Here is a 13,290-nt window from a genome sequence, read left to right as displayed (position 1 = left end):
ATTCTTATTTCAACAAAGTGCATATCCTTTCCATTTATGAGAACTCTGAGGAATAACAAACTTGGAGAGAAAGAAATAGTGTGGCAGGAGTAGAAAGATGTGGAATAACAGAAGGGAAGCCATAGCATATTTGTCGGAAAAAAAAAACTTTTCCTCTGTTGTTTGTCACACGACAGTGATCAATATGGAATAATTCTGTGACCAGATATGCGGGGTGTTCTCCACACACACCAAGCAATCCTCCAGTGGACACAAGCTGGGGGTCCTCCAGTTCAACTCAGTCATTATCTACCTGCAGATAGCATCACATCCCCCAGTTTGAGGACTCAGTCACCAAGACTGATGCTCCCATTTCTGATGCCAATCAAAGCCCCAGAGCCTCTGCTTTTGACTGATGAACTATAAACCAGGAATCCCATGGACCCCCCCATGACCAGATTTGATTAATTTGATAGAGCAGCACATAAAACTCAGGGAAAATAATTTACTGGTTAATTATAAATAGTACAAAAGGTGCAGATAGAGATGCATAGGGTAAACTATGAGAAAAGCGCTTGGAGCTTCCATGCCCTCTTGCAAAGACTGAAGGTGTCTTAAGCAACAGGGCCTTTATTATAACACAAATCAGGGCAATAGGTGGCAGGCTGTCTGAGATTCATGACTGGCAGGCTGGAAAATTCCATCTTAAGAATTCCGTGAGATCCAAAAGATCCCTGAAAAAGGCAGTCTATCTTTTCAAGTTATCAGAAGAGTCCTCTGTGCCAAAAATGAGTCAGTTTCATGGCCTAACTCATTGGAGAGAAAGAAATGAGGATAGAATGAGTACTGAGGATACTAAAAATCCCTCTGTTGAATGAAACAAAATCAAAGTTACTTCTGGATCATGATGAGTTAGGCGAATGATGTACTGTGGGCACCTGCCAAGTGGTAAAGGTGAAATGCTTTTTAGAAGTGAACTGTCAGTCACAGAAGTCTAGCAAGAGACCTGGGCAGGTTGAAAAATACTACGTGGTTCCGATATACCTGGAATGTATGCAGCTATTTGATCTATGGCACATTCAATTTAGGCAGATGGCATCCTCATAAGGGGTCTCCTCCAGTGTTAAACTGAAGAAGAAATAATATTGCCTCCCCATCTGTGGTATTTTCCTCATGTAAATATTCCGGTAACCAATGAGAGAGGGCGAAGGCTTTCTCAAATTCATTGCACTCAAAAGGCCCTTCTTCAGTGGTAGCACTCTTTTATGTAAAGAAGCTAGCATTACAGCTAAAGAATATTCCCCATTTGCCACACTCATAACACCTTGATTCGGTGTGAACTATCTCGCCTTGAAGGAGCAAAAAGCCTGGGCAAGAAAATTTCCAAAATTTGCTTCACTTATAAGGCCTCATTCCAGTATGAACTCTCTGATGGCGATGGAACGAAGAACTGTGGCGAAATGATTTTCCACAATCAATGCATTCATATGGCCTTTCTCCAGTGTGAACTCTCAAGTGTTTAATAAGGCTGGAGTTTTCAGCAAAGGATTTCTTACATTCAATGCACTCATAAGGCCTTTCTCCAGTGTGAACTCTCAGATGTATAATAAGGCTAGATCTTCGGCTAAAGGATTTCCCACACTGCCCACATTCATGCCTTTCTCCAGTATGAACTCGCTGATGGTGAATGAGGTTGGACCTTAAGCTAAAGGATTTTCCACATTCACTACATTCGTAAGGCCTTTCTCTAGTGTGAACTCTCTGATGCTGCAAGAGTGAAGAGCTTCGGCGAAATGACTTTCCACACTCACCACATTCATAAGGCCTTTCTCCTGTGTGAACTCTCAAGTGTTTAGTAAGACTGGAGTTTTCAGCAAAGGATCTCCCACATTCACTGCACTCATAAGGCCTCTCTCCAGTGTGAATCCTCCTGTGTTTAATGAGACTAGATGTATAAGCAAAGGACTTTCCACATTCATTGCATTCATAACGCTTTGCTCCAGAGTGAACTTTCCTGTGGTTAATGAAACTGGACTTTTCAGCAAAGGCTTTCCCACATTCAATACACTCATAAGGCCTTTCTCTAGCATGAAGTGTCTGATGCTGCAAGAGTGAAGAGCTTTGGTGAAATGATTTTCCACACTCACTGCATTCGTAGGTCTTTTGCCCAGTATGAAATCTCTCACAAATATGGACTGTAGGGTTTTGGTGAAATAAATTCCCATATTTGCTGCACTCGTAAGGTCTTTCTCCAGTGCGAACATTCCTGTGTTTGTGATCTCTTCTGGGTTCAGTGAGGCAGGACTTGTTCTTAAATAATTTCCTATATTTCCCACACTCATAAGGCCTTTCTCCACTATGACCTCCCTGGTCTTTGTTTATATGTAAACAAGTGCTCTGCTTAGAAGGTGCTGCCTCATCTTCCCCTCCATGCCAACAACCTAAAAGCAAAGAAACGCTGGTGAGGTACATGTTGACTTTGTTGAGTATGCAGCCTACCTACAAGAGTATCTGACAAACCAAAAAACTAGTCTATGGAGTTATCTGCACGCATAGGGAGTTGGGTTCAGGTTGAGGTTGGGGCTGCTTAGCATTATCATAGATATAGGAGGCCTCATGTTGTCAAGGGCATGACTAAATGAGGCAACAGACAGAATAACGGCAGGGTCTATAACTCCTTCATTTGCAAAGAACTTGCCTGTGGGACCTTATTTGCTGATGACATGTGAGTACTATATAAAGAATATGTCCAGGCCCCCACAACCCGACTAGAGCATGACATCCTTTGGTCAGGGACTGTTAAGAATGGGTATATACATGGCCAAGAACCGTGGCTCATGCCTCTAATCTCAGAGCTTTGGGAGGCCGAGGCGGGTGGATCACAAGGTCAGGAGTTTGAGACCAGCCTGGTCAACATGGCAAAACCCTTTCTCTACTAAAAACAAAAAAGTTAGCCAGGCATGGTGGCGTGCGCCTGTAATCCCAGCTACTCAGGAGGCTGAGGCAGGAGAATCGCTTGAACCTGGGAGTCAGAGGTTGCAGTGAGCCTAGTCCAGCGTGGGCAACAGAGCAACAATCTGTCTCAAGAAAAAAAAAAGGGTATATACTTCATAAAGGCGGGGCGTGGTGGCTCACACATGTAATCCCAGCACTTTGGGAGGCCGAGGGGGGTGGATCACCTGAGGTCAGGAGTTCAAGACCAGTCTTGCCAACATGGTAAAACCCTATCTTTACTAAAAATACCCAAAAAATTAGCCGGGTGTGGTGGGGGGCCCCTGTAGTCCTAGCTACTCGGGAGGCTGAGGTAGGAGAATCGCTTGAATCTGGGAGGCAGAGGTTGTAGTGAGCTGAGATCGCATTATTGCACTCCAGCCTGGGAAACAAGAGTTAAACTCTATCTCAAAAGAAAAAAAGAATGGGTATATACTTCATAATACAAAATACATGAGTCAATATTGAAGACCACTGCAGAGAGAGCAGTGAGAAAAATAGGTGAGATGTGGAGTCCAGATATATGAAAATTAGTCCTGGGTTGAATGTAACAGCAGAAGCGACAAGGTGTAGGGCTAATAAATTGGCACTCTCAATAACGGGGAAGGAAAGACAGAAAGCGGGGCTGCTTCTATTGGCACGAAAATACTGTCAAATTGGCCGGGCGCGGTGGCTCAAGCCTGTAATCCCAGCACTTCGGGAGGCCGAGATGGGCGGATCATGAGGTTAGGAGATCAAGACCATCCTGGCTAACACGGTGAAACCCCGTCTCTACTAAAAATACAAAAACTAGCCGGGCGAGGTGGCGGCGCCTATAGTCCCAGCTCCTGGGGAGGCTGAGGCGGGAGAATGGCGTAAACCCGGGAGGCGGAGCTTGCAGTGAGCTGAGATCCGGCCACTGCACTCCAGTCTGGGCGACAGAGCAAGACTCCGCCTCAAAAAAAAAAAAAAAAAAAAAAAAAAAAAAAGAAAATACTGTCAAATAGAAGAGGTCTATGGCATAATTTGAATACAGCCCTGATGTTATGACCTCACTCACATGCTATTCTTCAGAAGAAAGCTGCCCCAAGTCCTTGCTAAGGCTGGACTCATTTACATCTTAGGGACAACCACGGGCTCTTCATTTCACCACCAAGATGAGCAACTACATGGAAACTTGATAATGTTAAGTACTAAGAGAAACATAGGACAGATGAACAGCCAATACTGGCTCAGAACAGCTCTGCATTTGATATTCCACAGGAAAGGAAACTAAATATTATAAAAAGAATTCCTTCCTATAAACTTTTAGAGATAAGGACCTGCTATGTTGGCGAGGCTGGCCTCAAACTCCTGGAATCTGAGTAGCCTCTGAAGAGCTGGGATGACAGGTATTACTGTGCCTGATGAAATACTATAAAAAGAATTTTGAAGTAGGGTATTGCAAGAACAGGCTGTGGTTCATGTACATAATGACCATGTCAGTGCTGGCAATTTGTGGCATGAACAAATGTGAGCTAGAGGAAGGAAATGGAACTTGAGACAAACAGAAGCCTTGGATCTGTACAGTCACCCAGACAGGCAGAGGACAACCAAGATGGGAAACATTAGGGTGACTTTAAGACTCCTGACCCTGACTCCTTCCCTGGAAGCCTGCAACAAAGCAGGTTGGAGCTGCTCAAGGAAAGGAGAGTAGGTATACCTCAGTCCAACCAACAACAGAACCTCTCCAGAGAACTGGAGAATGAAGCTGTGTCCATGGTCCTGATGTGAGAAAGTGATAAGGCATAAAGGAGAGGGGCAGAGACTAACTCAGATCACAGGTGAATATGAGTACCTTACCCAGGGAGGATATAAGTGTCAAGGTCTCCAGCATCACGTCACGGTACAGGCATCTCTGAGCCTCATTAAGAAGACTCCATTCCTCCAGGGAAAAGTTTACAGCCACGTCTTCAAAGGTCACACTGCTCTGTCATGATGGGGATAGATGAAACCACAAATGGCCCCTATGCTGAAGACCCACAATCCACTTCCCCAACATATCTACCCTTGCCCATCCTCCTTCTCCCAGGATTCCCAACTCAGAAAAGAAACTTTGCCCACTAGTGCCACTATGTCCTCATGCGACCATTAATCAAGACACATAGCCATCAGCAACAAGAGGCAGATAAGCAAACAGGTGTCTGCTGTGGTCCTGAAATAAAGGGTTTCATCCTCTCCTTTCTAGCAATTCCCCTGGTATAGCAAAGGTCACGTGAATCCCAATGCAGTGCCTGAGGCCTTTCAAACATAATCTTTATGTACATACACATCCTTCACATCTTTGGACACCACAGACACATGCCAATTGCCACCACCACCTAACTGCCCACACCATAGGCCTCTCTCTGGTCTTGACAGAAGTTAAAGTATTTTAATCGCCCTTTCTTCTACTGGTAAGAGTAGGAGTCTCACCCTAGGGTTATGGTGATGGCCAAACACACAACACCTGACGCTGAACACAAGTCATCAAGAAAGTTCATTAATCAAACATGCTCACAGCTTGAAAGAAGAGGACACCACTCACCACAGACAGCCACATGGGGGTTGAACTATGCATAAGAGAGAGAGGCCAGGTGCGGTGGCGCACACCTGTAATCCCAGCACTTTGGGAGGCCGAGGCAGGTGGTTCACCTGAGGTCAGGAGTTCGAGACCAGCCCGAACAAGGTGAAACCCCCGTCTCTACAAAAAAATTTTTTTTAATTTTTGTAATAAATACAAAAATTAGCCGGATGTGGTGGCATGCACCTGTAGTCCCAGCTACTCAGGAGGCTGAGACAGGAGAATCTCTCGAACCCAGGAGATGGAGGTTGCAGTAAGCCCAGATGGCACCACTGCACTCCAGCCTGGGCAATGGAGCGAGATTCTGTCTCAAAAAAAAAAAAAGAGAGAGAGAGCACAACCAGGGACTATGGTATGTAAGCTTTGCTCAATCAAGAGGGTGTGATAGTTCCTGATTCCCTTAAAAGAAGGCAACTGGCTTGTTTTTATTTTTAATTTTTGAGACAGGGTCTTGCTCTGTCACTCCTCCTGGAGTGTAGTGGCACAATCACAGCTCACTGCAGCCTGAACTCCCTGAGTTCCAGCAATCCTCCCACCTCAGCCTCCTAATTAGCTGGGACCACAGGTGTGTGACACCACGCCCAGCTGCAACTGGCTTGTTTGAATCTCTGTGGGTAGAAATGAAACTGAAACCTGCTACAAATAAATAATAACCAGGAACTCTGCCTAGTCCTCTTGATTAAAAGGGTAGTCAGGCTAGGACACATTATCCAAAAGAGCAGAGTGGGGAGGGGGATTTGCACTCACACCATTTGAGGTATCACCAGACATGAAGGTAGCACATGAAACTGGCCTTAACTTTAGGGTTTACACCATAATGTGACTGACATCATCCACAGTAGTCTTGGCAAATTAAAAAGGAATCCAAAATTACCACAGAATTCTAATGTTTCTCAATAGCAGTGGTAGCCCCAAATCATTCTTTGAAGCCCTCCATGCATAAATCCACAGACAAAAAGAACCACTAGCATTTTCAGATATTTATGGTGCTATTCCACTTCTATGCTGCATTTGCTATCCTCAGAAACTATGACTTTTTATTTATTATTTTTTTGAGACGGAGTTTCACTCTTTTTGCCCAGGCTGGAGAGCAATGGCGCGATCTCGGCTCACCACAACCTCCACCTCCCAGGTTTAAGTGATTCTCCTGCTTCAGCCTCCCGAGTAGCTGGGATTAGAGGCATGTGCCACCACGCCTGGCTGATTTTATACTTTTTAGTAGAGATGGGGTTTCTCCATGTTGGTCAGGCTGGTCTCGAACTCCCAGCTTCAAGTGATCCACCCGCCTCAGCCTCCCAAAGTGCTGGGATTACAGGTGTGAGCCACCATGCCCGGCTGACTTTTTTTTTGAGACAGAGTTTCACTTTTGTCGCCCAGGCTGGTATGCAATGACACAATCTCGGTTCACTGCAACCTCTGCCTCCCAGGTTCAAGTGAGTCTCCTGTCTCAGCCCCCGAATAGCTGGGATTACAGGTGCCTGCCACCATGTCAGCTACTTTTTTTGTTTTTTTAATAGAGATGGGGTTTCACCACGTTGGCGATGCTGATCTCGAACCCCCAACCTCACGTTATCTGCCCACCTTGGCCTCCCAAAGTGCTGGGATTACAGGTGTGAGCCACTATGCCCGGCACCTATGACTTTCTTCTGTCCACCTAACCCTATTCAAAGCCCAGAACCATTGGTCATCAATCTCGGGCATAGTGACTCTCACAAGGTGACCATATTTGCCTCCATATCTGGTACCAGGCTGAATGAAACACCCCAGGCCACACCAAAGACATCTCAAAACCTTGGTGAGGCCACAAAGTAGCCAATAAACACAAGCTCCGGCCTGAGTGTCATCTTCCCTCAGCTACTCCTATGCGTCGGCAAGCATCTCAAGTCTATTCATTCCTTGGAAGCATTATGTCACTTGCCAAACTAGGCTGTCAGATATATCCTCCCTTTCCAGTCTGGCCAAGGTGGTGAAACCCTGTCTCTACTAAAAATGCAAAAATTAGCCGGATGTGGTGGCAGGCGCCTATAATCCCAGCTACTCGGGAGGCTGAGGCAGGAGAATCATTTCAACCCGGGAGGCAGAGGTCGCAGTGAGCCGAGATCGCACCACTGCACTCTAGTCTGGGCAACAGAGCAAAACTCTGTCTCAAAAAAAAAAAAAAAAAAAGAAGAAGAAACAGATATACCCTCCCTTCATGGCCATTTACCTCCCTCACCTGTGTTTCTGAAATCCAATACCATCACCAGGTACACAAGCAGGAAACCCAATCCCCACTTCCTGTCCAACAGTGTCATCAACATAATCTGAAGGTTGTGCCTTCCAAATGTGAGCCATGACTCAATCATCTCGGTCCACATAGTAGTCACCATATATTAGATACCTCCAGTATCAACCCTTCCCCAGATATTTGCATCTATATGTCCAGCTGCCCATTTGATAGCTCCACTAAGTAGTATCTAATACATTTTAGAATCTTAACATGGCTGTGATATTGTGAAATATATATTTGGTCATCTCCTTTTCTGGCATGCAACTCCTAAAATTCACGAAATTCTCAAATTTAAGTGAGTTTCAATGGTAATGAGTTGAATGATGGTTGGTAACCCCTAGATAACTTCAGGATGGAGACTGGTCAGGGAAAAGACTATGTCGGGATTCGAGGTCTGGAAAGTTCAGCCCCCACCGCAATCTCCAGAAAGGGGAGAGGGGGCCAAGGGTTAAGCTGATCAGCATTGGCCAATGATTTAATTAATCATGCCTATGTAACAAAGCCTCGATAAAACCCCATAAAGACAGGGTTTAGGGAGCTTCCAAATAGCCAAACACATGGAAGTTCCTGGATGGTGGTGTGCCTGAAGATCATAAAAGCTCTGGGTCCCTTCCCCTTATGCATCTCTTCATCTGTAAACTTTGTAATAAATATTCTTTAAAATAAACTGGCAAATTAAAGCGTCTCCTGAGGTTTTGTGACTGGCTCTAGCAATTTAATGGAAGTCGAGGAAGGGGTCATGGGAACCTGATTTATAGCAAGTCAGTCAAAAGATAGGTAAAAAAAAAAAAAAAAATCCTGGGGCTTGTGATTGGCATCGAAAGGGGTTGGCGGACAGTCCCATGGGACTGAGACTTCACCTGTGGGATCTGATGTCCACTGGAGAACTACTTGGTGTATAAGGAAAACCATCCACACATATCTAGTCACAGAAGTACTCTGTGTTGATTGTTGTGGGGGAGAGCAAAGCAAAAGCAATTTATGTTTTTTTCCACTCAGAATGGCCACAACAAACCTCCTGATAGCCTCAGTGGATATTACACCTGCTATCAACTTGCTCATCTCAGTTGATGGAGCTCCCACTGCCACAGCTGCTAAGACCAAAAACCCAGGGGTATTTCCTGAATCCTCTCAAGCTCTCACTGTTCCCATTTAAAAATTGAGTTGCCGGGCTGGGCATGATGGCTCAAGCCTGTAATCCCAGCACTTTGGGAGGCCGCGGCGGGTGGATCACCAGGTCAGGAGTTCGAGGCCAGCCTGGTTAAAATGGCGAAACCCTATCTCTACTAAAAATACAAAAATTAGCCGGGCGTGGAGGTGCGCGCCTGTAATCCCAGCTATGGGAGGCTGAGGCAGGAGAACTGCTTGAACCCGGGAGGCAGAGGTTGCAGTGAACCAAGATTCCACCATTGCACTCCAGCCTGGGCGACAGGTCGAGACTCTGTCTCGGAAAAAAAAAAAAAATGGACTTGCCCCTCTAAAAAACACAAATCCAGATCTAGCCACATTGCCTAAGCCACAACTTTAGTCCATTAATCCTCACCTCGACTAGGGCAGTAGCTTCCAGTTTGATCTTCCTCCTCCCTCAACCCCACAGTCTGTTGTCCACTCTGTAACCAGACAGAGCCTATTAAGAAACTGGTAACATCACCTCACCCCTCCAGTTTCCCTTCTAAGTAAGTATTTGCACATCCCAGTATCAGCTCCTGGGTGAACCCTCCAGATGTGTTACATTAGTTGACAGACATGGCAACAACTCCCCATAACCTATGTCACTGATGTAGATTTGGGGTTTGAGGTTTTTCCAAGATCCCAGATCGAAGGACTGGAGAAATGGCACTTAAGTGTCCTAGAACGTGCGGTGGTTCCTGCCTGTCATCCCAGCACTTTGGGAAGCCGAAGCAGGATGACTGCTTGAGCCCAAGGGTTTGAGACTAGCCTGGGTAACATGGAGAAACTTCATCTCTACTAAAAATACAAAAAGCCAGTTACTTGGGAGACTGAGATGAGAGGCTCTCCTGAGCCCGGGGAGGTCGAGGCTATGCTGCGCCCTGATCGCGTCACCGCAATCCAGCCTGGATGTCAGAGTGAGAACCTGTCGCCCCCAAAAAAAATTTTAAAAAGACGCCAAGATCCAGACATGTGAGTGAGGTTGAGTACCATTGAGGGACTAGAGCATCCCCTACTTCCTTCTGTGCGTTCCCTACGTGCTTCTGTAGCCATGAGGTGTGCCAAAAGGCAGGGCTTTCACAAATGTGTCCGTGCTCAGATTTGATAAACTCAGGCTTCTCTGTAAGGTTTTTTTGGCCCTGCCACCAGATGATCTTGTGGCCCAGTGCTCAATGTCACCTCTTTTTTTTTTTTTTTTTTGAGACGGAGTCTCGCTCTGTCGCCCAGGCTGGAGTGCAGTGGCCGGATCTCAGCTCACGGCAAGCTCCGCCTCCCGGGTTTTCACCATTCTCCTGCCTCAGCCTCCCGAGTAGCTGGGACTACAGGCGCCAGCCACCTCGCCCGGCTAGCTTTTTTTGTATTTTTTAGTAGAGACGGGGTTTCACCGCGTTAGCCAGGGTGGTCTCGAACTCCTGACCTCGTGATCCGCCCGTCTCGGCCTCCCAAAGTGCTGGGATTACAGGCTTGAGCCACCGCGCCCGGCCTCAATGTCACCTCTTAATGATTCAACCTCTCAGAGCCTCAATATCCTCATCACCGCCTTCAACTCTGTACTTCCTTTGAACATCTTTTGGGAATCCTAACTCTAACACAGATTTCCTCTTTTGTTCAAAACTGTCCATGGCTTCTAGCGACCTCAAAGTCAAAGGTCAACCCTCAGCCTGGTACTGAAGAAACAACTCCGCCTAGGCCAGGCGCAGTGGCTCACGCCTGTACTCCCAGCACTTTGGAAGGCCAAGGCGGGCGGATCACCTGAGGTCAGGAGTTCGAGACCAGCCCAGCCAACATGGTGAAACCCCGTGGTGGCACACGCCTGTAATCCCAGCTACTCGGGAGGCTGAGGCAGGAGAATCGCTTGAACCCGGGAGACGGAAGTTGCAGTGAGCCAAGATCGCGCCACTGCACTCCAGCCTGGGCGACAGGGTGAGACTCCGTCTCAACAAAGAAAAAAAAAAAAAGAAATAACTGCGGCTCACTCTTCGTTCCCGGTAGACACAAGATGTCCCCGTGTTCCGCATCCTCCTGCCTCTGTTGCGCCTGCAGGCCTTTGCCCAAGCCGGACCCTCGGCCAGTATCGCTCTGCCGACCGCATCAATTGGGTGTCGGAAACGGGGATCCCACCCGCCGGTGCCTCTCTGTCCCTGACAGAGGCCTGGGCTGCAGGGACTCGAGGAGGCGCCCCTAACGATCAGGGGCCTCCGGGTCCGGGTGGGTGAGGCCCGGAGGTCGCAGCGCTCACCTGAGCGGGGTCTCTCAGAGCGGCCGCTGCAGCCATGACTCTGTTGGCGGGCGGGAGGACGCGGGCTCGGCGGTGTTCCTGTGGTTGTCCTGTCCCGGGTTGCGACCAGTGGCGTCGCCGAGCCTCAGATCCGCCTGTGTGCTATGACCACAACCACTCCTCCCGAGCTGGTCCAGACCCAGAATCTCCGTATGGGCCTCACAGGCCAAAATGGCTGGCACGGCTAGGACACCGGAAGTCTCGGCTTGACTTTACGTGCCCCCGCAATGGCGCGGCTTCTCTGAAGCTTCATTGGCTCAGTCACGCTTCCATTCCACAGGGCGGATTCTGGGTAATGTAGTTCCCAGAGATGGGCAGCGCTGAAGGTGACTTTCTTCCGACTTTCGGAAGAAAGGGCCAAGCTCCACTGGGAGGGGCGCTAGACAATGGCGACTCCAGGTCCAGATGCAGAGGAGGGTCTCCCATCTTAGAAGAGGCCATACACACATTTCTGGGGGTATTGTGTGCAACTGATTGCCCGCGTGTTTGGAGACTTCTTATTTCAGAATTTGTGATGCTCGGCTTCTTTCTTTTTTTTTTTAAAGACACAGTTCTCTCTGTCACTCAGGCTGGAGTGCAGTGGTGTGATTTTGGCTCACTGCAGCCTATGCCTCCCGGGTTCAAGCGATTCTCGTGCCTCAACCACCTGAGTACCTGGGATTACAGGCGTGTGCCACCACACCCGGCTAATTTTTGTATTTTTAGTAGAGACAGGGTTTCCTCATGTTGGCCAGGCTAGTCTCGAACTTCTGGCCTCAAATGATCCGCCTGCTACGGTCTACCGAAATGCTAGGATTATAGGCGTGAACCACTGTGCTCTGCCCATTAGCAACACTTTTATTTATGCTATATCTTTAACCTATAGATTCCTCTAGAAATCTGATATCAACGTCAAAAAGAGAATAAGACAAATGCTATTATGTTACAGGACAATGGCTGCGGTGTTCAAACATGGAGTTTGTATGCACAGGGTGCTTTTACACTGAGATATTTCAAGTGCCTTAAATCCATGAGTTCACCTCTTTGCTGGCAAGTGCTTATCATTGTCAGTGGCATTGGAATCAGAGCGACTCCATCTTGAAAATGGCTGGATAAAATAAGGCTGAGAACTATTCCGCTGCATTCCCAGGTTAGGCATTCTTAGTCACGGCATGAGATAGGAGGTTGGCACAAGATGCGGGTCACAAAGACCCTGCTGATAAAACAGGATGCAGTAAAGAAGCTGGCTAAAACGCACCAAAACCAAAATGGTGATGAAAGTGACCTCTGGTCATCCTCACTGCTCATTATACACTAATTATAACGTATTAGCATGCTAACTCCCACCAGCACCATGACAGTATACCAATGCTCTGGCAATGTTTGGAAGTTACCCTATACAGTCTAAAAAGGGGGAGGGAACCTCTGTTCTGGGAAATCTCCACCTCTTTTTTTTTTTTTTTTTTTTTTAGATGGAGTCTTCCTTTGTCACCCAGGCTGGAATGCATTGGTGCGATCTTGGTTCACTGCAACCTCCGCCTCTTGGTTTCAAGCGATTTTCCTGTCTCAGCCTCCTGAGTAGCTGGGATTACAGGCACCTGCCACAGCGCCCGACCTGTAAAATTTTCTATACTTAAAAAGTTGGCTGGGTGCGGTGGCTCTTGCCTGTAATCCCAGCACTTTGGGAGGCCGAGGGGGGCGGATCACGAGGTCAGGAGTTCTAGACCAGCCTCACCAACATGGTGAAACCCCGTCTCTAGTGAAAATAGAAAAATTAGCTGGGCGTGGTGGCGCGTGCCTGTAATCCCAGGTACTCGGGAGGCTGAGGCAAGATTTCGGGAGGCTGAGGCAAGAGAATCACTTGAACCCATGAGGCGGAGGTTGCAGTGAGCCAAGATCGTGCCACTGCACTGCACTCCAGCTGGGGCGACAGAGGAGAGAGTGAGGCTCCATTTCAAAAAAAAAAAAACTAGGGCCGGGCGCGGTGGCTCACGCCTGTAATCCCAGCACTTTGGGAGGCCAAGGTGGGCGGATCACGAGGTC

General features: G+C 47.6%; 1 protein-coding gene across 2 annotated transcripts; it reads right to left on the bottom strand.

Moving 5' to 3' along the window:
• Positions 1 to 470: 470 nt before the first annotated feature.
• Positions 471 to 11,461, bottom strand: ZNF586 (zinc finger protein 586). Of its 2 annotated transcripts, none has more exons than XM_010386981.2 (3): positions 11,230 to 11,461; positions 4,792 to 4,918; positions 471 to 2,420 (listed from the first exon to the last, which is right to left on the bottom strand). In XM_010386981.2, the coding sequence occupies exons 1-3, from the start codon at positions 11,263 to 11,265 to the stop codon at positions 1,375 to 1,377; spliced, it is 1,209 nt and encodes a 402-aa protein (XP_010385283.2). In that variant the 5' UTR covers positions 11,266 to 11,461; the 3' UTR covers positions 471 to 1,374. The 2 variants fall into 2 exon arrangements, with proteins under 2 accessions (XP_010385283.2, XP_030798144.1); XM_030942284.1 differs by having other exon boundaries at positions 4,792 to 4,913.
• Positions 11,462 to 13,290: the final 1,829 nt, after the last annotated feature.

This window comes from Rhinopithecus roxellana, chromosome 12, assembly GCF_007565055.1.
Source record: "Rhinopithecus roxellana isolate Shanxi Qingling chromosome 12, ASM756505v1, whole genome shotgun sequence".
Lineage (NCBI taxonomy): Eukaryota > Metazoa > Chordata > Mammalia > Primates > Cercopithecidae > Rhinopithecus > Rhinopithecus roxellana.
The sequence above is the reverse complement of the archived record's forward strand: the minus strand, read 5'-3'. Positions and strand labels throughout refer to the sequence as shown.

Excerpts from the sequence above, each read along its gene's own strand:
- ZNF586 (XM_010386981.2), bottom strand. The coding sequence starts at position 11,265 with ATGGCTGCAGCGGCCGCTCTGAGAGACCCCGCTCAG. Across the intron at positions 4,919-11,229 it reads CTCTGAGAGACCCCGCTCAG|AGCAGTGTGACCTTTGAAGA; the intron begins GTGAGCGCTGCG and ends CCATCATGACAG. Across the intron at positions 2,421-4,791 it reads GACACTTATATCCTCCCTGG|GTTGTTGGCATGGAGGGGAA; the intron begins GTAAGGTACTCA and ends CTTTGCTTTTAG.